The following is a 22,016-nucleotide window of genomic DNA, read 5'->3' on the forward strand; positions in this document are numbered from 1 at the left end:
GTGGTCCAGCGGGCTAAGCACTGCCACTATGATCAGCAGATCGCCAGTTCGAATCTTGTTCCTGTAGCTTGCCAGCGGCTACTGGAGCCCTGAGAGAGAGCATAATTGGCCTTGCTCCCTCTGGGTGGGTAGATGTTTGCCTTCCTAGTGTTGGGGCATCACTAGTGAAAAAGGGGGGTCCTAATGAGTGGGTTGGGTATTTGGCCATGTAAAATGGGGAGATAATGCCAAATAATAATAGGGGATTGTGGGAAATGCAGGGTGGTCATACACTATATTGCCAAAAGCCGTACATCCTCAAGCACAATGCACAGCATCAGATGCACTGGTGTAAAGCATGCCACCACTGGATTCTATAGTAGTAGAGACTCTTAAGTGTTCAGCGGTGTTCTCTGAAGTGGCAAATCACACCTCTGTTTGGCAGTTGCCGGGAGAACGGTACTTGTCTAGATGCATTGTGCCAAGTGTAAAGTTTGGTGGAGGGGGGATTATTATTATTATGGGGGCTTTGTTGGTTCTTTTGGCAATACAGCGTATGTACAGTTACAGGATTTTAAAATCTTAACTTTGAGACTCAGCAAAAAACATTTTGAATTTTTTATCATCATGGTAAGTCATAAACTCCCCTACACTACACCATCTGCCTTCAATAAAACAGCACACACTTTTCACATGAACTGGATAGATGGCAACATGGCAGATTGTGGTGCTTTCTCAAGCCAAAAGAGGCCAAAGAAAAGAAAAGTATGAATGTATAAATATTCATAAAACCACCGCTGCGGATTTCTTTTTCCAGCAGGACTTGGCACACTGCCCACACTGCAAAAAAAGTACCAGTTGGTCTTATACAACATTCAAATTTTCTGATATACTGACTTTTGGGTTTTTATTGGCTGTAAGCTATAATCATCATCAATAATAATAATGTAATAAAAATAAAATAAATCACTCTGTGTTTAATACATCTATATAATATGTGTTTCACAATTTGAGCTGAATTACTGAAATAAAGTAACTTTTCAATGATATTAAACATTTTTGAGAAGCCTCAAGTAGCGCATGTGTCAAAGCTCCAGGGACGTCCGCTTGGGTTTTCTCACGCCTCCCAAAAAGGACATGTGGTGGGGAAATTGTGAAATTGTGAAACTGCCCCTATGTGCAAGTGAACTGTGATTGAGTTGTATATGGTTCCCTGTGATGGACCAGCTCTGGCCACATCACAACTCTGATCAGGAAGAAGTGGATTAGAAGATGGATGGATGAGGGAATGTTTCAAAACTACATGCAAATCAATACAAACTGACAAAGTTAGAAGAGAGAGAAATTATGAGGTTCCAATGAGTTAAAGACGTCCAGAAAGTTAATGGTAAGATAAAGCACCTACCATCCAGAGCACTAATGGTGCCACCTGGTGTCTAAAAACAGTATTGCCTTTATGAGGAGGACCTTATTGCACCAGGAACGCCCTAGTAACAGAAAACACTAATACATTACGGTTTATTCCCAACATCAGATTGCTCAGTCTTTTCCTCTAAAGTCCTAAAAATAATTGTGCTTCCTCTGCTTTGACACACCCACATTAATAATGCATTAGGACGTCCCTACTGTCCCTACTAACTGGGTTTGATGCTGGGAGCCTAAAAAGCACTAAAAGATGATGGATGGTGGGCTGGTTTCCACAGCAAGGTTTGGGGACCTACAGCGCCAGAAATGGACCAGCCTCTGTTTTTGAAGGCAGTGGTTTTAAGCCAAATTGTCTCGACTTAACTTACTTTTTTCCGGATCCATGTGCAGGACAGTGAGCCTCCAGGAACCTCCAGGGTTGAGAAACGCTGCTTTTAGAGCAGGGGTGCTCATTTCTGGTCTTGAAGCTGTGGTAACCTGAAACACCTAGATTCAGGCAATTTAAGACTTTAGGGACATTCCAATCTACAATGAACATTCTAGACTCTAGAGGTGTGTAAGATCTGAAATCTCCAGGATGTTAGATCTCCAGGAACCAGATAAATAACCTGGAGGGGCCTGGTTTCTGCACTGTTTGGTGTTTTTCCTTCTCAGGCTCACCTAATTCATCACTAGATTGAGTAGTTCCATTCTTACACTGTGTGAATAATTCTACTATTGGTCAATGAGTTACAGATGAATCTAAAAAAAAACAAAAAATTAGAAGATCATTGAAACGTAACTTAATTTCAGTAATTCAGTTCAAAACGTGAAATTCATATGTTATATAGATGTATTACACACAGAGTGATCTATTTTAAGAGTTTATTTATTTTATTGTTGATGATTATGGCATACAGTCAATAAAAACCCAAAAATCAGAATTTTATATAAGACCAATTGGTACTTTTGGCAGTGTGGGCAGTGTGCCAAGTCCTGCTGGAAAATGAAATCTGTATCTCCATAAAAGTTATCAGCAGAGGGAAGATTTTCTGGGGAAACACTGAACTGACTTTAAACGTGATATAACACAGTGGACCAACACCAGCAGATGACATGTCTCTGCAAACCATCACTGACCATTAGTAAATTTTACATTTCATTTGGAAATCAAGGGAAGGAAGAGTGGAGACCAGAGACTATAAAAAAAAAGAAAAAAAAAGATGGGATGGACAACGTGTCGTCGTTTCCATTATTTCAATGAAAATGAAGCCAAAATCTTCCTCCATGTTGATACCCAAGTCTGCGCAGTAGAGACCAGAGGAGGGAGAAAGACTGTGGAGAGACAGCCTACTCATTTAAATAACCCCGCCCCTGAGGGCTGCCTCGAGGTCACAGGCTGCAGAGCGGAGTGGAGCTGACGGTCTGTTATTAGCTTAATAACGGTTTAAAATAATTGTGTGTGGCTATAAAATGTGACATTATAAGCAGAGGTTACACTAGCTGTTGCATTTAAATAAAGGAGGTAGAATTACAGTATATTAGAAAAAAAACGTGATTGAAAGTTGTCTGTTTTGCCATTGAAACCTATGGGGATGGGTGGGGTTACACAGCTTTCTGAAACCGAACAGCAGAGGGCGCTCGACCTGTGGTGGCTTCACTTTTGAGAGACGATGCTCTGTCCAGCTATGCACAGTCTATGGTGGAGACACACACTCCAAGCTGCTTGAGGTCTCAGTCGAGCACAAACTGCTGCTGCAGGTAATTCACACAGCGCGCGAGGGGGAAAAAAAAGCACCCCAGAGGAGAAAAATGAAGCTAGAAAGTAAAATTTTCTTCAGCACGCACACGATTCCCTTTTTTGCTCAGTAGTTTCACATTTGTGCTCACGAGAAGTTAATTTACACACGCAAAATGTTAAAACATGCTGGTACATTTTTTTCACTTGTATTTTTGCGCCCTCGACTTTTGACATTGATGTGACGCCCTAGAAATATTCGCCTAATCAATGATGCTGCTGTGGAAAAAGCAATTTGAATTATTCAGTATGTTGTTTGGACATTCAGCACCTCCCATCCTTATTAAAAAGGCACAGCAGTGCATTGATCTATCCTGCTGATGCGTTGTGGAATTTCAATTACTCCACATCTCAGAGGGAGCGGGTTTTATATTGTTTTTCTTTGCACAAAGTACGTTTTAAGTTTTGCAAACAGGAACAGCATTTACTTTAATCCAGGAGGAGACAGATGAAGGTCAACCTGTCCATCTAAATCTTCAACAGTTTAAAAAAAGATGCATGGGAGCGCATACTGACCAGCTGCACTATTAATAAAATTTCACAGTCTGAGCACAAGGCAGAATAAATGATCAGCAACACAAATTCAACAAGTCTGCACCTCATCCTTAAAGACCTTACTGTTCTTTTTTCTTTCTTGAAAATAAAGACAGATGTTCAGTTCAGGGCATGTCATGTCCTCAAGACATCAAAGTTACTTCAATTTGAACCTCTTCTCTTATTCCGATTCCAGACCACACACTCCTAACGCCCAGTACCTCTATAGATAACAAATTTGGGTATAATGTGAAGTATTTTGTAAAAACAGAGCAGAAATATGATAAAAACACAAGGTTCCCAATAAAATAGCTTGATAAATATTTAAAAAGCTTTCTAGTTGCTAGCTCACTGAGATGATCATTGATGACCATTACGCTAGTTCTTCTTGATTTAAAAGTTGCATTAATTGGTGCACTGCTTCAAATCGGATATGTTTAAATGAGTTTAGTGAATTTGGTCAAACTGAAACTGAAAATATCAGATTGCATGTGTATACAATTTACACACAGCTCTGGAAAAAATTAAGAGACCACTTCAGTTTCTGAATCAGTTTATCTGATTTTGCTTTTTATAGGTATATATTTAAGTAAAACTAACATTGTTTTATTCTACAAACTACAGATAAATTTCCCCCAAATTTCAAATACAAATATTGTCATTTAGAGCATTTATTTGCAGAAAATGAGAAATGGCTGCAATAACAAAAAAGAAGCAGAGCTTTCAGACCTCAAATAATGCCAAGAACGTTCATGTTCTTAAAGTTTTGAGAGTTCAGAAATCAATATTTGGTGGAATAACCCTGGTTTTTAATCACAGTTTTCATGCATCTTGGCATCATGTTCTCCTCCACCAGTCTTACACTCTGCTTTTGTATAACTTTATGCCTTTAGTCTTGGTGCAAAAATTCAAGCAGTTCAGCTTGGTTTGATGGATTGTGATCATCCATCTTCCTCTTGATTATATTCTAGAGGTTTTCAATTTGGTAAAATCAAAGAAACTCATCATTTTTTAAATGCTCTCTTATTTTTTTCCAGAGCAGTAGGTGTTAAACATGACAATCAAATTTAAGTCACTTCTACCTCCTGTGGAAATGTAGCTTAAGTTTATTAATTTATCCCAGCTACTGTCCTGCATGGAACATTGCTGAGCTTTTTTAGCTGCTGGCTGTTGCACACCTGGCCAGGGCTTACAAATGTCTGGTGAAAACAAATAGGATAAAACAATGCAGGAAGAATTCAGATCTAAGCACAGTCGTTTACATCTCAAAACGCTTTATTTTCTGACGCATCAACAAAGAATAAAAAAGTAAATATCATTGCTGCCATGTACAGTTCGATTGAAGTTTCCAAACGTCCCTCTTCATTGCAGACCCACTTCCTGACCACCCCAGTTACAGCAGGATAGGCCTCTATACCAGCACCAGCCCTGATCAAAAGTATGACTCCATTTTCTGTTTGTTTTTCTTCTTTTTATCACATCCTTTTTCCTGTAGTATTTTTTTTCTTTTAAACAGTTACAAAGGTGTATTATTTTACAATACGCTTTTGTCTATGATAACTATTTACAAAGGGATAATTATACAAGGTTGGGGTGGGGATAACTCAGGAAAAAAAGAAACACTGGAAAATAATTTAAAATCAAACAAATAGAAAATAAAATTATTGCAGAATACTACAATCATACAGTTCTTACATGATGCAAAAGCAGCATCCTGGTGTACATTTTTTTTTTCTTCTTCAGTGCATGTCAAGTCCTTGACAAGGTGGGGGCACCCCGAAACAGTGTAACTTAGAAGGAACGGCAACATCTTGCGACGTCGACGTTTCGTGAAGCACTTCAGTTTCTTCATATTTCATATCACTGATTTACAACGAACCATTTAAAACTTCAATGCATTTAGTATGACAAATATGGCTTCAATCCATTCCACTTAGTAATTGTTGTTCCTGTTCTGTTACGCACTTGGAGGACAAAGGGTGATAAGGTAACTCTGCTGCTGCACTGGATTTGACCAGACAACAGGTTCATACATAATTTCTACAATTTTTTTTTTATTTTTTTTTATGGACATTCCGTCTGCGATTTCTGCGATTTACAACATTTCCTCTGACAGACACCAGATACCAACACCCTTCTACAAAGTGAAATCCCAAAGTAATCATCGAACGGTCATCGCATCTTCCTCACGTCACAAGTTTGTATTCTACACGCCCACAGAACTTATCAACCCTCAGCCAGCGTGGTTTCAGTCTCTTTGGCTGTACGAAAAAAACGAAATCAACGATCACCACTGGAATCGACAAAAATACTCCAGGTGGTGTTTTGTCCGTAACAGATGCAAGAACTCACTTGTGAGCTAATCTTTCATCCTGATCTTGCTCGTGATCCTCAGGAAACTACCCAGGCTCAGGAGGATTTTTCATTCAGCTTCTCTTTTTTTTTTTACCAAATGCTTTTCAATTTCAAGTTCTTTCAATCCTTGCAACTCCTCCTTTTTGACTGCTCAAATGTTTTTTTTTGTTGCCTCAATGCTGAGAAAGACAGCCTCCATCTCAGGACCCGTGGTTTGGAGGGTGCTGAAGGTCCTGTCCTGAGAAAATGGGGTGAAGAAGAGGGTGGAGCTGCAGGGCGGCCGCAGCAGCTGCGGTGCCCGGCCGAGGAGCGAAAAGCGTGGGGTAAAGGGCTGCGTGGGGGATGTGGTGCAGAGCTAGAGGGGCGTGGTGGAGCGCAGAAGCTGGGATTATGTGTATTGGTTGCCCGGATAGAAAGGCAGAGGGGTGGGCTGGGATTAAACCAGTGTGGCCCAAAGAGTGACCAAGGGAGTGGCCCAACGTATGACCCAAGGGTGACAAGGAAATTGGGGTGAGATGGTGTTGCGGTATATGATGTACCTGGGCAAGCTGAGCATGAGCAGGGTGAGGATGGTGTGGGGTATGGTGGTGAATGCCCATTGCTGTGGCAGCTGCATGGTGCTGCAGAATGGCATGCTGCACTGTAGTGATGGAAGTAGCTGAAGCTGCAGACACAGCGGGCTGCTGGATGTGGATTTGCTGCAGAGCAGCAGGCGGAGGAGGAGGTGCAGGTGCGAGGTTGGCAGCGGCCGCCAAGTTGGCCGCGGCCGCAGCTGCAGCTGCAGCTGCCGAAGGGAAGGTCTTGACCTGCTTTGCTAAAAGCTGCTGCTGGATGTGCTGCTGTGCTGCTTGTTGCAGCTTGCTGTATTTCTCCATCTCCTCTGGGGTAAAAGTAATGGGCTGGCTCTCCAGTGGCGCCAAGCCGTCCTCCTCAGCCTCCATTCCAATGTTTTCATCCTCCATGTTGGGCATGGGGTAGCCTGGATAGCCATGCATGGAAGCTTGTTGGCCCATGTCAGGCCCTATTAGACGGCCATCCATGATTTGGTTGTTGGGGTCCTGTCCTGGCTCAGCTTGGTAGGAAGGAATAATGTTAGCTGGATCTTGCTCAAAGATCGGTCTTGCTTCGTGGAGCACTTGAGGTTCTGAGGTTGGGTTTTTGATCTCTTCCGGGACTGCAGCATTAGAGTTTGGTTCCTCCACCTGTTGCTGCTGCTGTTGTTGATGCTGCTGCTGCTGTTGTTTCTGCTGAACTGGTGGAGGAGGCGGTGGAGGTGGAGGCGGAAACTCACGAATGGGTTCCACCAGGATCACCTCACTACTTGTATCAGAACTCTTCCCCTGCCCAGACTTTTCTCCATCGTCTGTCCGCAATAGGGCAAGTAATGAAGGTTTCTTCCCAGCTTGGAGCTTTCCAAAAAGAGGCAACATGCTCTTGTTTCCAAGGGCTGGGGGAAGCTTAGGTCCAAAGTAGCCCTGTGGAGGGTCCTTGATTTTGAGGCCAAGTTTGCTTCCAGTCCCAGAATCTTCCCCACCCTTGCGAGACTGGATTTTTTCGAGAAGTTGCCTGGCTGTGAACGAGTTCCGATGCTCTGCAGCACCTCCGCCATCCCTCAACCCACCTCCCCCACTTCCTTTGGCATTTTGTGTGGATGAACTGCTGTTTCGTGGTTGTGGGCGGGATGACGAGGACCTTGGTGACTGCGAGCGATAGATGCGTGATCGATTAAAGTCTCGTCTGTGTGTTGAGCTGTCATCTCGGCGGCTGTCGCTGCGGCGGTGAGGTGAGCCTTTAGGAGAGCTAGATGAGCGACTAGCAGAGCTGCGACTGCGGCTGTAGCTGCTGCGTCTGTACGAGCGAGCACTGCTGCTCCTGCTGCTGCGGCTGGAACTGCGGCTACTGCTGCGATTGCGCCTCCGCCGGTGATGCTTCCTCCGGCTGTGAGAGCGGGAACGCGAGCGAGAGTCCTCTTCTGAAGAAGAGGATGAATAGTGTCTTCTGTGCGACCGTCCACCGCCTCTTCTTTCATACTCTGAGTCCGAAGAACGTCTTTTTGACCTGCGGCGACGTTCTGCATCACTGTAGTCGCTATAGCTGTCTGAGTAACTGCGGCTATGCCGACTGTAAGCGCTGCTCCCGGCCGATGAACGCTCTGAACTGCTTGAATACGAATGGCTACGAGACACCTGCCCCCGGTTACGTCTATGATTACGGTCTTCTCTGCGAGATGAGCGACTATGTGAACGACCTGACCGCCTGGATTCCTCACTGTGGTGGCGTCGCTGTTCACGTGAAGGTGTAGTGCGCCGGTGAGGTGGACGAGAACGCTGAGATGAAGAACCACCATCTTCTTCACTCTCACTGCTAGGAGGTCGACCTCCACCTGGGCTTTTTTGGGCAGAAGCAGAGCAAGACGCAGCACTGGGGTCAGGTTTGAGACGTTTTGTACCATTGTGCTCCTCAGCTCCAGAAGAATTGGGCTTTCCTACACTGCTGCTCTCTTCCGTCCCTGACTTCTGGGACACTTCTTTATGGGGTCTTTTTCTCCTTCCTCCCTCTAAAGCAGACGCTCCTGATCCTCCTCCTGAAACCTGCTTTGAGGCACTGGCACCAGCTTTGTCATCTTTGTCTTTAACTTCTTTGCTACTCTCTTTACCCTCTTTGGCCCCTTCTTCTCCCTCTTCTTCACCGTATTGTTTATTTTTACTTTTCTTTCGCTTGTGTTTCTTTTTCTTTTTGGTCTTTTCACCAGGTGTCTCAGTCTCCATCTCTCCCTCTGCAGCTGCCTTTTCTTTATCTTTGCGTTTGGAACGCTTACTTGATTTCTTGTGTTTCTTCTTCTTTTTCTTTTTCTTGGAGCCCCCAGCTCCATCTTCAGTGCTTTCTTGTTGTTCCTTGCTTTTGTCCTTGTTCTCACCCTCTGCAACTTTTTCTTTCACAGATGATGATTCTTTTTTGTCAGTGCTGGCCTGTGCTGGCGTTGCTGCTGTGCTAGTTTCTCCACTTGTGCCAGTGGTGGTAGTGATGGCGCCTTCAGTCTTGGATCCTTCGCCATTATCTCCACTAGCATTGGCTGGTTTACCAGGCTTACTGGCTTTACCTGCCCTGTTGCCTTTGTTCCTAGACAGTTTAAAGTCAAAGTATAGAGGGTTGCAACTGTAAGAGAGGGAAGGATGTGCCTTGGTAAACTCTAGGAGTTCAGAGGGCCACTGTAAAGTAGTGCTTTCATCTTTACTCAACACTGGAAAAAAGGGTCCTGTTGGTATGCGGGGTCCAGTCTCTTGAGTTTCAGAAGTCCCCTGTTTAGATTCTGTTGGTTGAGAATTAATGGCTGAAGAATCTACACTGCCCTCTGCTGTTGTCTTACTCTCAGATCCTTCCTCTGTTTTTACTTTGGGAGATGAATCAGGATTTGGACCCTGATCCTTTGTAGGTTCTTTCTCTGTGTCTTTATCTGTGTCCTCCTCCGTTTTGCAGACAATTTGGTCTTTGGTCTGTATTTGTTCCACATCTCCTTCCGTTGATGTTGCCTTCTCTTCTTCTCCATCCTCTTCTTCCTCTCGGCTGCCACACTGGTCTGAAGCCTTCATGAAGAGTAGGAACTGGAAATGGGGCTTCACCCGACAGTGCGCAGGAGGAACGTAGTGATAATACTGTGGTTCCTGCCCAGCGTAACCTTCTTCTTTCTTCATCATCATTTTAAGCTTGTTTAGGGTGGATGCCAAGGTGCCTCCATCATCAGCCTGTGCCTGGTCATCTTCTCCTGCAGCGGTGGCTCCTGCAGCGGTGGCTCCTGCAGCGGTGGCTCCTGCAGCAGTGGCTCCTGCAGCCGTGGTTCCTACAGCCGTGGTTCCTACAGCTGGGGCTCCTGCTGTAGCCTGTGGACTATCATTGTTGGAGGAGACTGTACCTCCTTCGTCCACTGGAGGCTTCTCTACTCCTTCCTCCTGCCCTTCTTGTCCTTCCATTGCTTCCTCTCCATGGTCTGCAAACACAGCAGCTGCTGTCTCCAGTTTGACTGGTGTTTTTTTGGCAAAAGAGAAGGAAACGCTGACTTTGGGAGCCTGGGGCCCTCCACTTGGTGTTGGAGAGGATGTGTTCTTACGGAGGGAGAAACTAATAGCTGGGCCGGGTCTAGGTGAGCTTTGACCACCAAAACCCGAACTTCCCTTGTCCTCTCCTGATGATCCCTCTGCGGTACAGTCTGGGGTCATGGGAACACCATCTACGTTTGAGAAGCCACCATCATCTCCCTTATCTCCATCCACTGCCACTGTGGTTTGTTTGAACATAGGCCCACTTCCAGGAACACTGAGAAAAAAATATATATAAAAATTAAATTAAATTATTTATCTTTTTCCATTGGTTTTATTCACTGAGAGGAACACAAACTTAACAGACCAATTCCTTTCAGCAAGCATGTAGAACAAAGATGTCCCATAGCAAACTGTCCATTAGATAGCAAGTCATGCAATGCTGTTGAACCGCCACAAGGGGCCAGCAGTGGTCGCTTTACTCACCAGTCTTGCTGTTTCCTCTGCTCTGCTAGTTCGTGTAGACGCCTCAGCATCTTCTCTTGCTTCTTCCCATCCTTACGGGATCGTGAAGACACATTCCGTGCAAATTCCCTCTGCTTTAGCTCCTTCAGCCTCTGTTAGAAAAGATTAAAAATAAAAGAGGGGGATTAATACATTGCTAATTTGCAATGTATTAATCACCCCACAGAACCGTCACACCACACTTGAGGTCTCCCTCTCACCTGTTTATGTGCGTGGTCGTAGGAGTTGATGTGATTGTCAAACTCCTGGTGTTTCTGATACTGCTTATCACAGAGCTCACAGTAGAAGTTGGCTCTCAGGTCTTCCAACGCCTTGGCAATGGCTTTCTCCTTTTCTGCAAAATCCTGCAAACCAGATAATACTATGAGATGCAAATACAGAAGGAAGATACAGCATACAAGATAAAATAGCATAATACTGGTTAAGACAGACAATGAAAACAGACACCTTAACTGTGCATAAATATAACGTGTTAAGCAGCTTTCAAATATTTTATTAATCTGTCAGTCAACTGTTTCAAAAGATTACAAAAATATTTTTGGCCTCAAAGCTTAAAAATATATTTGATCATTAGCACAAGGTCACTTTTTTTTTACCTCATACTTCCAAACACTGATCAAACTGCTCAGAAACAAGTTAAAGAGGAGGTAGAAAAGAGCCAGGAGCAATATAAATGCAATGTCTGTGTAAAACAGTATTTATGTTTAAAACAAATAACCCCTATTCACTCGAGAGTTACCTTGTACTTCTGTCGCAACTCCTCTGTATCTTCCTTCTCCACTTCCAACACTCGCCGCTTCTCTGTAGCATCTTCTGCATAGTCCAGCTGCCAAACAAGACACAAAACATCAGCCAAACATACTCAGCAAGTCATTAGGGCCGCAGCTAATAATAATTTTTAAGTCAAATCTGTCAGTTATTAATGATGATAAATAATTATTTATTAATAATCAGCACAGGTGACTGGAGATCTTTAATTCTTAAAAAAAATGCCAGGATCTGTTCTGGGCTGATATGTCGACTTTACTTAAAAACAGCACATATGTGTATATGTATAGGCCTATATAGGAGACAGTCACACATTCCACACATTGTTATTTTTTATAGGAGATCCTAGACTACTCTAATTATATTTGTTTGAAAGGAAAATATGAACAGAATTTAAATACGCATGTAGATTTGTATGAATCTGAAATCGCCTTTGTGATGGATTTTGTTTTGTAGGGATTATATTCACAGGATTCATTCATTAATCTATAATAAGTGCGTTATAGTAACTGAAAGCCTGAAAGTACTGTATTGCTTGATTCATTTTTTCTTTTTCTTTTAGTATTAGTTTTAAAAATTTCTTATTAAATCACTCTAAATAAAGCAGGCGCAGCTAATTGTGTTGCTTAAATGTTGGTTAACAGCAATAACTATTCCTTCCTCACCTCCATCTCCATGCGTCCCATTCCCATGACGTCATATTTGAGGATGATGGGCACAGGGTCGGTGCGTCCTGTGAAGTGAGGGGGGGAGAGATAAAGAGAGAGAGGGCAGAAGTTAGAAAATGAACCAGGCTTAAGAAACAGCGTGGGTGGGACAGCCTGCTTAGAGCACAGGGTGCTGGGTTAGAAAGACTGCCTTCAAGTGCAAGAGACCAGAAAGCTACAGTGAACCAAACGCTACTAGCCATTCTCACAGCTTCGTGTGCGGCACTCTGCTTTAATGGTCGTGCCTGGTACCACAATTGAACTTTCCTACATAAGTCCTACATGCTAAGCTGGATGCTAGGAGATGCAAGACGTGCATTATGAACCTAAACTCTGGGCTTCAGTTTTGTTGATCTGGCCAAATCAGAAGTTGATGAGCAGTTTTATAGTTAGCAAGGCTGTCATATTTGTCGCAGTGCTTCCTCAGTGGCCTCCATTAATGATAATCCATCTTGCTGCCTCCCTCTCTCCCTCCCTCGCCACAGTCTGCAATGTACTACGTATCTCAGGACAGGATTTGGCCTGGAGGAATGTGAGAGAGGAACAGGGAGAGGAGGAAGTCACTGCATTTACTGCACCTTGCCTCAGCACTGCGACAATATGCAAACTGCCCAACAGTGCAAGAGCGCATCCTGTTCAAATAGTTTAGTACTGGAGTCTATGCATAAACTGCTGAGCTAAGTTAATCGTAAATGCCTTCAGCTTACAAACTCCACCTATCTTCATTAACAGCTGTTGGCCTTTGCCTGCCTCTCTGCTCTATCTAAAGCTAGTGATTCTTTTATTTCTGTATTTTACAAGTGTAAACTTAGAGATACGCAAGCTGTGAAAAGAGCTAGATCAAATAATAATTAACTTCAGAAAAAACAAAAAAACAAAACCAGAATAAAACCAAAGGAAAAAAAAAAAAGACAATCAATACTACTCAGAAATTGACACGTAATTGCTTAATCCACTCATAACCAGCCAAACAAAGCAGAGAGAGAGAGATATAGATAGATAGATAGATAAATAGATAGAGAAAAGAAAGAATAAGGACACAAGCACTGAGCTACAGCAGCAGAGTGATGTCACGGGCCAGACGTTGCCATGGTGACAGTGCAGGGTTTTTGGGGGGGTGTACTTACCTAAGAGAGTGGGGAGGGCGGGGTGGGGGCAGACAGACAGACACACAAACGGGGAGGGGAAGGGGGGGGGTCTCAAATGAAAGAGAAAGGCAAAAGAACAGAAGTCATACTAAACTGCTGCTGCGGAGGCTGGCACCATGGTCACATTCAATCAAAGACTCCAATCAGTTATGTGGTTTGGTTTCAGTTTTTTCACTCTTCCTCTTTTTTGCCATTAAAATTCATTTAGATTTAATATGGTTTTAATTTGAACAGGTCAGTTTATGCACATGGGCTGAGGCCATACAATCCAAAGCTGAAATAAAGCATCACAATTTCAGAACACCTTTTAGAATTGATAGAAATAAAAGGCCTAGGAATTAATTAACAATCTCTGCACCATCAATTTTAGAAAACTCATTTTGAGAAAAGTTCATTTTCTGATCTCATTCGGTTCTCAATCGTCAAACATTTGACTCTTGACTCTTTTGAAACAGCATCAATTTATTCAAATCTAACATCTGATGTTGCAAAGAACTGTAATAAAGCAAACATCAATCAGTTTGGTTATAAGTAGGAAAAATGGGACACTGTCAATCTTACATTTCTAAAAACAGGGGATCTTCAAAGAGTTCTTTTTAAAGCGACGTGTGAAAGGAAGATAAACACAATAGAGGACAACATTTGTAAGATGTGCTCATTTATTGTTTCTTGTAAATAAATAGTATTACAAATCAGAGTTAATCCAGCTTTTGTAGGAGTAACTGTGTCTACATTCCAGGGAAAGCTTTCAACTAGATTTTGGAACACTGCTATCAATACTGTGGGCCTTTATACTCCTTACGCTGTGTGTGTGTGTGTGTGCAATTGCACATCTGTGTTAGCAGCAATGGGTACAATGCTGAATGCATTTTTTTTAAATGTAGATACAGTATAGAAGTATGAAGAAGGATTCTTCCATATTTGATTTCTTTTTATTCCTATTTGAAGCCCCTTTATTGTTGTATGTGTGTAACTTTATATTAACATTTATTAGAGCCCCTGTTTTTAGTAGATGTGGCCCACTTAAGTCCCTAAAGTTGTTTTAGAGCCCATTATTGTCCATAGCCTATATACAGCCAAACAGAACTAAACCTGAAAAATAAAAAATGGGGATAAATTACATTATTATCCATATTAAAGCTATAGGTTTCAATACTATGGCAGACATTATAGAATTTTCTTGTACTAACTAATTGAAAAAAAAAAAAACAGACTGTAGCCAGAAACAAAAAAGATTTTTGCTCAGATCTCCAGCCTTTTATAACTACCATTACAACATAATAATACAACTCCTTTTTTAATGCGGAGAACAAAAAACAGCCCTCTTAAACCAGTAAAAGCCATGCTTGAAGCTCTGCCATGACAACAGAGATGTCTAATTAATTCCTAGCCCCTGAGAAAATGAGATGCGTCATAATTTCCGAGCTGCCAAGCTGCTAAGCCTGGAGCCTCAGCCCAATGATACAACTGTTCCTGTAATGAAATGATAGAGGAGAGCGTGCAGAACGATTAGAGCCTGTCGGGACTCCAGACCTGTAATCAGAGGATCGAATAATTTGTGTAGGAAAATGGCTAACTGATAATGTGGACATTTATTTAACAGTGAACAGTGAGAGAAATTCAGGTTTCAATTAGTACAGGATTAGAATTTAAAGTTTGAAAGTTTTGATGCGATACATACCTCACTCATAAATCTGTAGAGAGACAGACAGACATTTTACTCACTTCAGAGCTTAGTTAATGAACAGAGCTGTGAAGCAAACCCTGTAGGACCTATAAAGAGGTCAACGTGCCAATGTGTCTGATCGTTTCTGAAGAAAAGCAGGTCAGAGTCCCGAATCAGGCCCCAAACTAAAATGATCTATTCCCTTCCCAACAATCAAAAACTTGGGAACAATAACAGTGACGTCTCATCTAGCATTGTGCATTCCGGTGAAGGATGTGCATCGAAACGAAAAAAAAAGGGGAAGTGAATCACAAGATCTCCCAAAAAAACTGAAAACAAACGGAATGAGAAATGCTCTAGAAGAGTAATGTCAATTACACGGATACACAGGCAGCAGAATGACGACTAATACAGAGAGAGAGAGGTAGAGACAGTTGAAGCTTATTAAAAATACTGGTGCTCTGATGACGAGAATCAAAATCAAATCAATAAAACAAAATAAAAAATTATGGGAGGGAGGGTTAAAAAATTAAATTGAGCAAAAACAAAACACAAAGGAGAAAGAAAACCAAAAATAAAAGGAACCAATTAAATCGGGGGAAAAATAACATTTACCACTAAGTTTACCATCAGCACAACATGGCCAGGATCATAACGCTGCAAAAAAGAAACACCAATTGGTTAAGCAGGAAGATTGAGGCACACAGAGAGGGGTTGGGGTGGGGGTTTGTCAAAGGGGTCAGGGGTGAACTGTTAGGGGTTGGGGTTTAGGGACTCAGGGGTAGAGGCCTTGGTGTACCCCGTTACCACTCCCAGTGTTTTTTGGGGGGGATGCCAGGGATACCCCTCTCTCACCATCCCCTGCTTTCCTGACATCCTTCTCCGCTCTCTGCTCTTCCCTCTTAAACGTGAAAGAACCAAATCTAAATACTGATCATTTTTTTCTGGATTTAGCTTATTTGTTGTTTTAACTGTAGGAGCCTTTTATGGTTCGTAATGATCTTCCATCACTGCTGCTGCCATTTTCAACAATATAATTATAAATGTAATTGTTCAAAACCTCTACTCTTCACAGTCCTACAATACCCATGCTCTTCTTTCTCCCATCACCCTCTTTCTGCTGTCGCAACCTTTCAGGTAGAATGTCAGTATGCAAAAATTCAGCTTTTAACTACTAAACCAAAAAATAATATCAAATAAATAAATTAATAAATAAATAAATACAGACCACTGTCCTCCCTGCTTCCCCCTTCCCCAATCCACCATGCAGGTCAAGGTCTGTGAGCGAGTGCAGTGGCCGTTGTGTATGCGTGCTGCATCACTGTACAGCAGAAGGACGAGAGATGCGAGAGACGTGATGCGGTGCTCGAGTTTTTGCAGGGCATTAAGAACCTTGTCAACTTTCAGCTCTGGACTAGAGAAGGTGAACTATATAGGCCAATCAACATATCTTTTGAAAGTTTTTAAAATATTGTCTGTCTGTTTCAGGGATGGGCAAGAGTAGTCGACTTATTGAGTACTCATTACGGAACTGCAAATTCAATCAACTGCAATCAATTTGAAAAATAATCGATAATAATCATTTCCTTCTACAGTAGATCGCATTACAATGTTGCAAAGGTACCGCTGACACAGGCTGTGACCAAAAATGAAAAAACTTATTCAGTTTTTTAGGGCACTATTAAGTATGTAGGCCAGGACATATTCTATGAACCAAATGAACCAAAGCATTAAAATAGTATTCTAAACTAATTTGAATAAACTCTGGTTATTAATCTGTGATTCACAGGCATGATGAACTGTTTATGGGACAGGCAATTCGACAGCAGTAAAAGTACCAACTACAAATCACAGAAGCATGACAGCAAAGGTGTCGTTGAGCTCTGAAATCTTTGTGCCGCCCCAAATAAAATCAACCAAATCAACATCTGGGAGGACAAACACACCAGAACAGTTCTAGGAGAGCTCTGCAGAGTCATTCTAGATTAGCTTTAGATTCAGCTTTTTTAGGATAGATGTCTAGATGTCTAGGGATAGGGTGTCCCGATTCTTGTTAGGCTGGAGGGGTAGGGGGGCAAGTGTTAGGGCTACATGGCCCTTCAAACTTATTTTTTTGCGAAGCAAACTCAAAAGAGAGGGCTATGAGAATCAGTGGCAAGATGAAAACTTTCAAAATGATGATATCCACTATATTACTGTATTTAGTATGTAGTTTCAATGTTTTATTGCTATGGTCTTCATTAAAAAATGAGAGCTCTGTATCTGTTGTTGTCTGAGTTGTTACCATTCTTTGGGGAAGAATTCCCCTTGGAAAAGAGTTACACTCAAAAACAAGAGGTAGGGGGACAAAAGAGAAATGGGATTGGGCCTAAGTCAAGCTTTGAAAAGCTGTGGGTCATGACTGGACCATCCATAGGGTAAGTTATGTTTTCAATCAACATCCACATCCAATGTAGTAGTGGGTATAAGTGTTTGACATTAAAGCTAATTAAAAAATATAGTGCTATTTGTATACTTGCTCTAGAATGACCAGAATCTCATGCTATATATTTTAAAATTTTATTTATTTATTTTTTTTTTACTTTAAATGCCCATCCCTAAGAAGCCTAACCCTAATAATCTCTCTAATTTAAGTATTCATCTCTCTCTATCTATTATTGACTTTCCACTGGCCGTGCACTACTTAAAACTCGAGATCCACCAGTCTGGTTCTGTACGACCAGCATGCTTTGCAGGAGAGGGGAGAAGAGATGGACAGGGTGCTGCTTTTGGACGTTCGTAGAGTACGAAAGAGGGGAGTGGGGGATGCAGGCGGGATGGTGTGAGATTTTTCCCTTCAAGGCAAAACACCCGAGCCCCCACCCCCTCATCAGTGACACACATACACTCTCACACAACACACACACACACGCAAATCCCACACCCACATTATCACATGTGTACAGTCACTTCACAAGAGTGGACACAAGCAGACAGGTCGACTGAGAGGCGGAGGAAGAGGTGGGGGGTGGGGATGGGTGGAGATTCAGGCTCATTCTGCAAGCCATTCAAAAGAATTATGGGGTGGGGGGGCGGGTGGTGAAGAAGACACGTTCAAAGCCAATCAGAAAACCCAATCTCATGTTCACAGCCAATCAAAACACCCCCCGTCGCAGCCAGAAGTACGCTGATATATGAAAAGTGGCTATTGGACTATTCTAGCGCAGGTAGAGTCCTGAACGGAATCATGAAATCAAGGAAATGATGCTCATTGGTTTCTACATTGAGCTACAGGTTTTACTGATTTCGTTCTGGAGTGAGTTTTGGATCGTAGCACTGGTAATTCTGAGCAGAGAAAAGTTTAGTGATTGTAAGCTTACAGGAGGCAACTAAGAGAGGCCGTTAGGCTACACTGTAAAGGGGGGGAGAGTTATTTCATCCTTATTTTGCAAAAGAAAAACATCCACGCGCTCACACACACGCACACACACACACACACACACACACACACTCACACATACACATATACAGACACAAAAAAGGGGGGTTCCTACAAACCTTACCTAAAAAACAAAACAAGAGCAAAAAAAGAAAGAAGAGTAAAAAAAAACAGTCAATACAATGGAAACTCAAAGCATTGGGGAGACATTTCAATAAAGTGACAGAAGCAGGGCTCTGTGTGGGAGAGATAGTACAGGGTGAGGTTAAATGCTCCACATCACCGTTCCCTCGAGGAGTGAAACCCAAACCTGTACATGCAGATCAGTGTTTCCAGCACCACTCAAGGATCATCAAACCCTGATAATGCCGTTACAAAAAAAGAAAAGAAAAAGAAACAAAACAAAAAAAAAGCTGAATCACAAAACCTCCTGTCCATACCTTATAATAGCAGCTTCAAAAATAATGCTGATGCTCCACTGATTGTAATCGGGAAAACAGAACAGTGTCTCTGAATTTGTGACTCTGTAGTAGGCCGGAAACTGCTGCTACTTCATTAAGGAATTTTGCAAGATCTGCAGGATTTCAAATCATATTCCAATACTCTACTGGCTCAGTCCACATGCTTCTTTCACTTCAGATCTCCGTATCAGCTAGTCAACAAATGCTTGTGTACAACTGTCAATGAGAGAGAGTTCAAAGCACGATTTGCATTTTCTGCAGTGGTTTACAACTTAATCCGAGATTTTACATATTTTTGCAAGATTTTGTTAATCTCCAACCCTGCACCACAGGGTTGAGTACCACAAACAATAACTTGAGTTGTCCTGTACTTCCGGTACTAAATCAGTGAAATCTAGGAGACAAAGAGCTGCTTCTTCTTAGAATTTATTGAACAAAGCCAAGATTATTTAGCCAATACTGCAGCAGACTGAAGAAGGGCTGGCCTGAACAGCATTTACAAAAAGGTCCTTTAAATACATTGTGCAAAACAACCGGAATGAGCTGTGAGAAAACATTTCTCAGTTAAAAGTCTTATCCGGACGGGATTAGTTTCTCATGGGGACGTCTGTGAAAAATATTTCACACTTCCTCTAGAAACATGCACCCAAAGTGTAATTACGGTGCGTGGCAGTGGACAAATAGCTATTTTATTAATCGCGAGGTGATGAAACTCAGAGATGTGCGTCCGGACGGGATTAAAATTACCAGACGACCACAGAGTTCAACGAAAAACAGTTGGTAATTCAGCCTGTGATTTGCTCAGAGGACGTCTGAGAAAAACACATGGGATATAAATGTCACAGAGTACTCTTCATAAAAGAGAAACTTATCCAAGGACCCCCTAAGAAACTAATCTCCTCTGGATAGGGCTAAAGACTACTTATGTAAATCACTGCACCACAAAAACCTTGCATCTACATTTTTGCCATTTTTTACCATGTGACCAAATGTTAAATGAACATTTAAATTCTGTTAAAACAGAATTTTAACATTCTGGACTTGACATCTATTATTACATTTTAAAGTTATTTCCCCATTCTTTTTTTGAAGATACAAGGTTTTTGCTTGACAACAATACTCAAGATAAACTAATAAAACATTCTGTGCACCAAAGTTAAATGTATTTTTTTACTGATACAATAAGGGGCTCCAAACAGAGAAATAAAAAAATATATATATTTAAAATTGTAGTAGTTCTAAAACAAAAAAACAAACAAAAAAAACCAAATTGTTCAGTCCAGCCCTAGCAATATGATTAATTAAGGTTAATGCATGCGCTTTAATGCAGAAGCGTGTACAACAAAATAAGTCTTCTGGTTAGCTGGCATAGCTTTATCAGTACTGCAAATCTTAAACACAGCAACATTAGAACTGTCACTATTATCTAACAGCTTGCGTTCGCCAATATTTATGAATCCACACTGAAACCTGTATATCAAGGCTAACGCTTACACACGCACAAATTCACACCATTTATGGAGAAGATAAACAACATCATGTAACGCACAAGGAAGACCTTATAACTCTTTAGCCTAACCTGCACTCCAGCAACACATAGAACTGCTGTTCAGTGCCCAAACAAGCTGATCTAAAAATGGGGCAGACATTAAAATAAAAAAAAAAAAAAGTGACTCTAAAAATCTTCAGTGACTGGACTGAGTGCTGCCATGAACTAGTTCTGTGCCGGGTGTGTGCACAAGCTTTGCAATCGCATTCCCACTCAGACCGTCTGCCTCACTCCTGCTTTCCCTGGAGACCTAATCCATTTCCTCAAGCTGACTACAAACAGCTTCAGCCCATTATCTGATTCCCAGTATCTCCTCCCAGCTGTGGCCAAACCCTACCAGTCCCTCCCTGTCCTTCCTTACCCAAAGCATTACATTATCATAATAAACAACATACATTTCCCTACCAAACAAAACGGGGCTAAGATTTGGGTTTTGCCGAAAGCATTTCCGATCCATCACACACTGTGCCAGCCTTTGGCTTCAACTACTTCCTCATCCTGATGCCACACTGCATCAAGAGACAGCATTAATATTAATGTGTTTTCTTGTTTCTGGATCAGAAAATCTGACTTCGTGTCTAGGCCTACAAACGTTCTCGCCCCCACTGGTTGAAACAAAAAGTAGGAAGAAAAATATAAAATATGTATACACTTATACATATGTATAGCGCTGTCGGGCTGCATTTACTAGAGCTAAATGCGGCTAGTGAGGTTAGCAGCTAATACTGCTGCACCCAGCTTTAGTGGAAATACAGAAATCTAATTTTACTGTAAGTTTTTGGATAGAAATCTGTGTAGATTAACATCCAGCGCCGGTCTTACTTTAAAAGAAAATGTTTTTTTTTTTTCTTAACTTAGTTTAGCTTTACTTTACATGGCGACACCCCTGTTCTTTACTAGTGTTGCAAAATGCACCTTATAACCTGATGCACTTTATAGTGCGAAAAATTTGGTAATCTGGACCTAAACACCCAGAAAAGCAAGCAGATGCGAAGTTACAAGCAAACCCTGCTACAATGTCTACAGAAAGCCAAAGGTAGGTTTTATGATTAAATATATTAATATTATTAATTAACAATTAGGGGTGCACAATATATTGTTTCAGCATTGTTGTCACAATGAGCAAATGCCTAATGATTTAGGCAGCATCTTGAATATGGAAATCTGTTTGATAAAACAGAAAAGGTGTCAGTTCCAGTCACAGTAGGTGACAAAAACGCTGCAATGTTTCGATATAATCAGTTAACTATTCAAATTGTAATCAAATTAATATACAACTTTAACAGTTCAAGTCTTATACTGGCAACAATTGCAGCCGGTCTGAACAATTCTTCACTCAATTAACGTCATATCAAGTAGGCTACTGTGAGAACGGTATGTACTACTGCCACAAATAAGTGCATACTTAATTTTAGATGCCTTCGGAACAATGTGTTATTGGCCATCCTAAGCTTAGTAAAAGAGACATGGGGTACATGCAGTTCACTAGCAGACAGATAAAGCAGCAAAAAGACACACATACAAAGCTCTGCTGCTCTATGCCCAATGCTGATCTCACCACTGGAACGGTTGGATAATAACAGCTGTTCAGTAGAGATTGTTGTTCTGTCAGTGTGTGTGTGTGTACATGTGTGTGTACGTGTGTGTGTGTGTGTAACTCTAGCACCAAC

The 22,016-nt window shown here is 41.8% G+C and overlaps 2 protein-coding genes across 9 annotated transcripts in view; both read right to left on the reverse strand.

Annotated features, from left to right (window-relative positions):
* arf2a (ADP-ribosylation factor 2a) overlaps positions 1 to 22,016 on the reverse strand; it is a 114,114-nt gene that overhangs the window by 72,970 nt on the left and 19,128 nt on the right. The window lies entirely within an intron of this gene.
* Positions 4,973 to 22,016, reverse strand: part of gpatch8 (G patch domain containing 8) — a 53,995-nt gene continuing 36,951 nt past the window's right edge. For 4 of the 8 annotated variants that reach the window (XM_007229939.3, XM_007229941.4, XM_022673050.2 and 1 more), the window contains 5 exons: positions 12,063 to 12,130; positions 11,369 to 11,455; positions 10,830 to 10,973; positions 10,591 to 10,721; positions 4,973 to 10,381 (listed from right to left, as the gene is read on the reverse strand). In XM_007229939.3, the coding sequence (XP_007230001.3) occupies positions 6,271 to 10,381; positions 10,591 to 10,721; positions 10,830 to 10,973; positions 11,369 to 11,455; positions 12,063 to 12,130 (4,541 nt within the window). In that variant the 3' untranslated portion in view covers positions 4,973 to 6,270. Of the gene's footprint in view, positions 10,382 to 10,590; positions 10,722 to 10,829; positions 10,974 to 11,368; positions 11,456 to 12,062; positions 12,131 to 15,533; positions 18,461 to 22,016 lie in introns of all 8 variants that reach the window. The other 4 variants (XM_049467983.1, XM_015605828.3, XM_049467984.1 and 1 more) reach the window with 2 other exon arrangements.

The sequence above is a fragment of the Astyanax mexicanus genome, chromosome 19, assembly GCF_023375975.1.
Source record: "Astyanax mexicanus isolate ESR-SI-001 chromosome 19, AstMex3_surface, whole genome shotgun sequence".
NCBI classification, from domain to species: Eukaryota; Metazoa; Chordata; class Actinopteri; order Characiformes; family Acestrorhamphidae; genus Astyanax; species Astyanax mexicanus.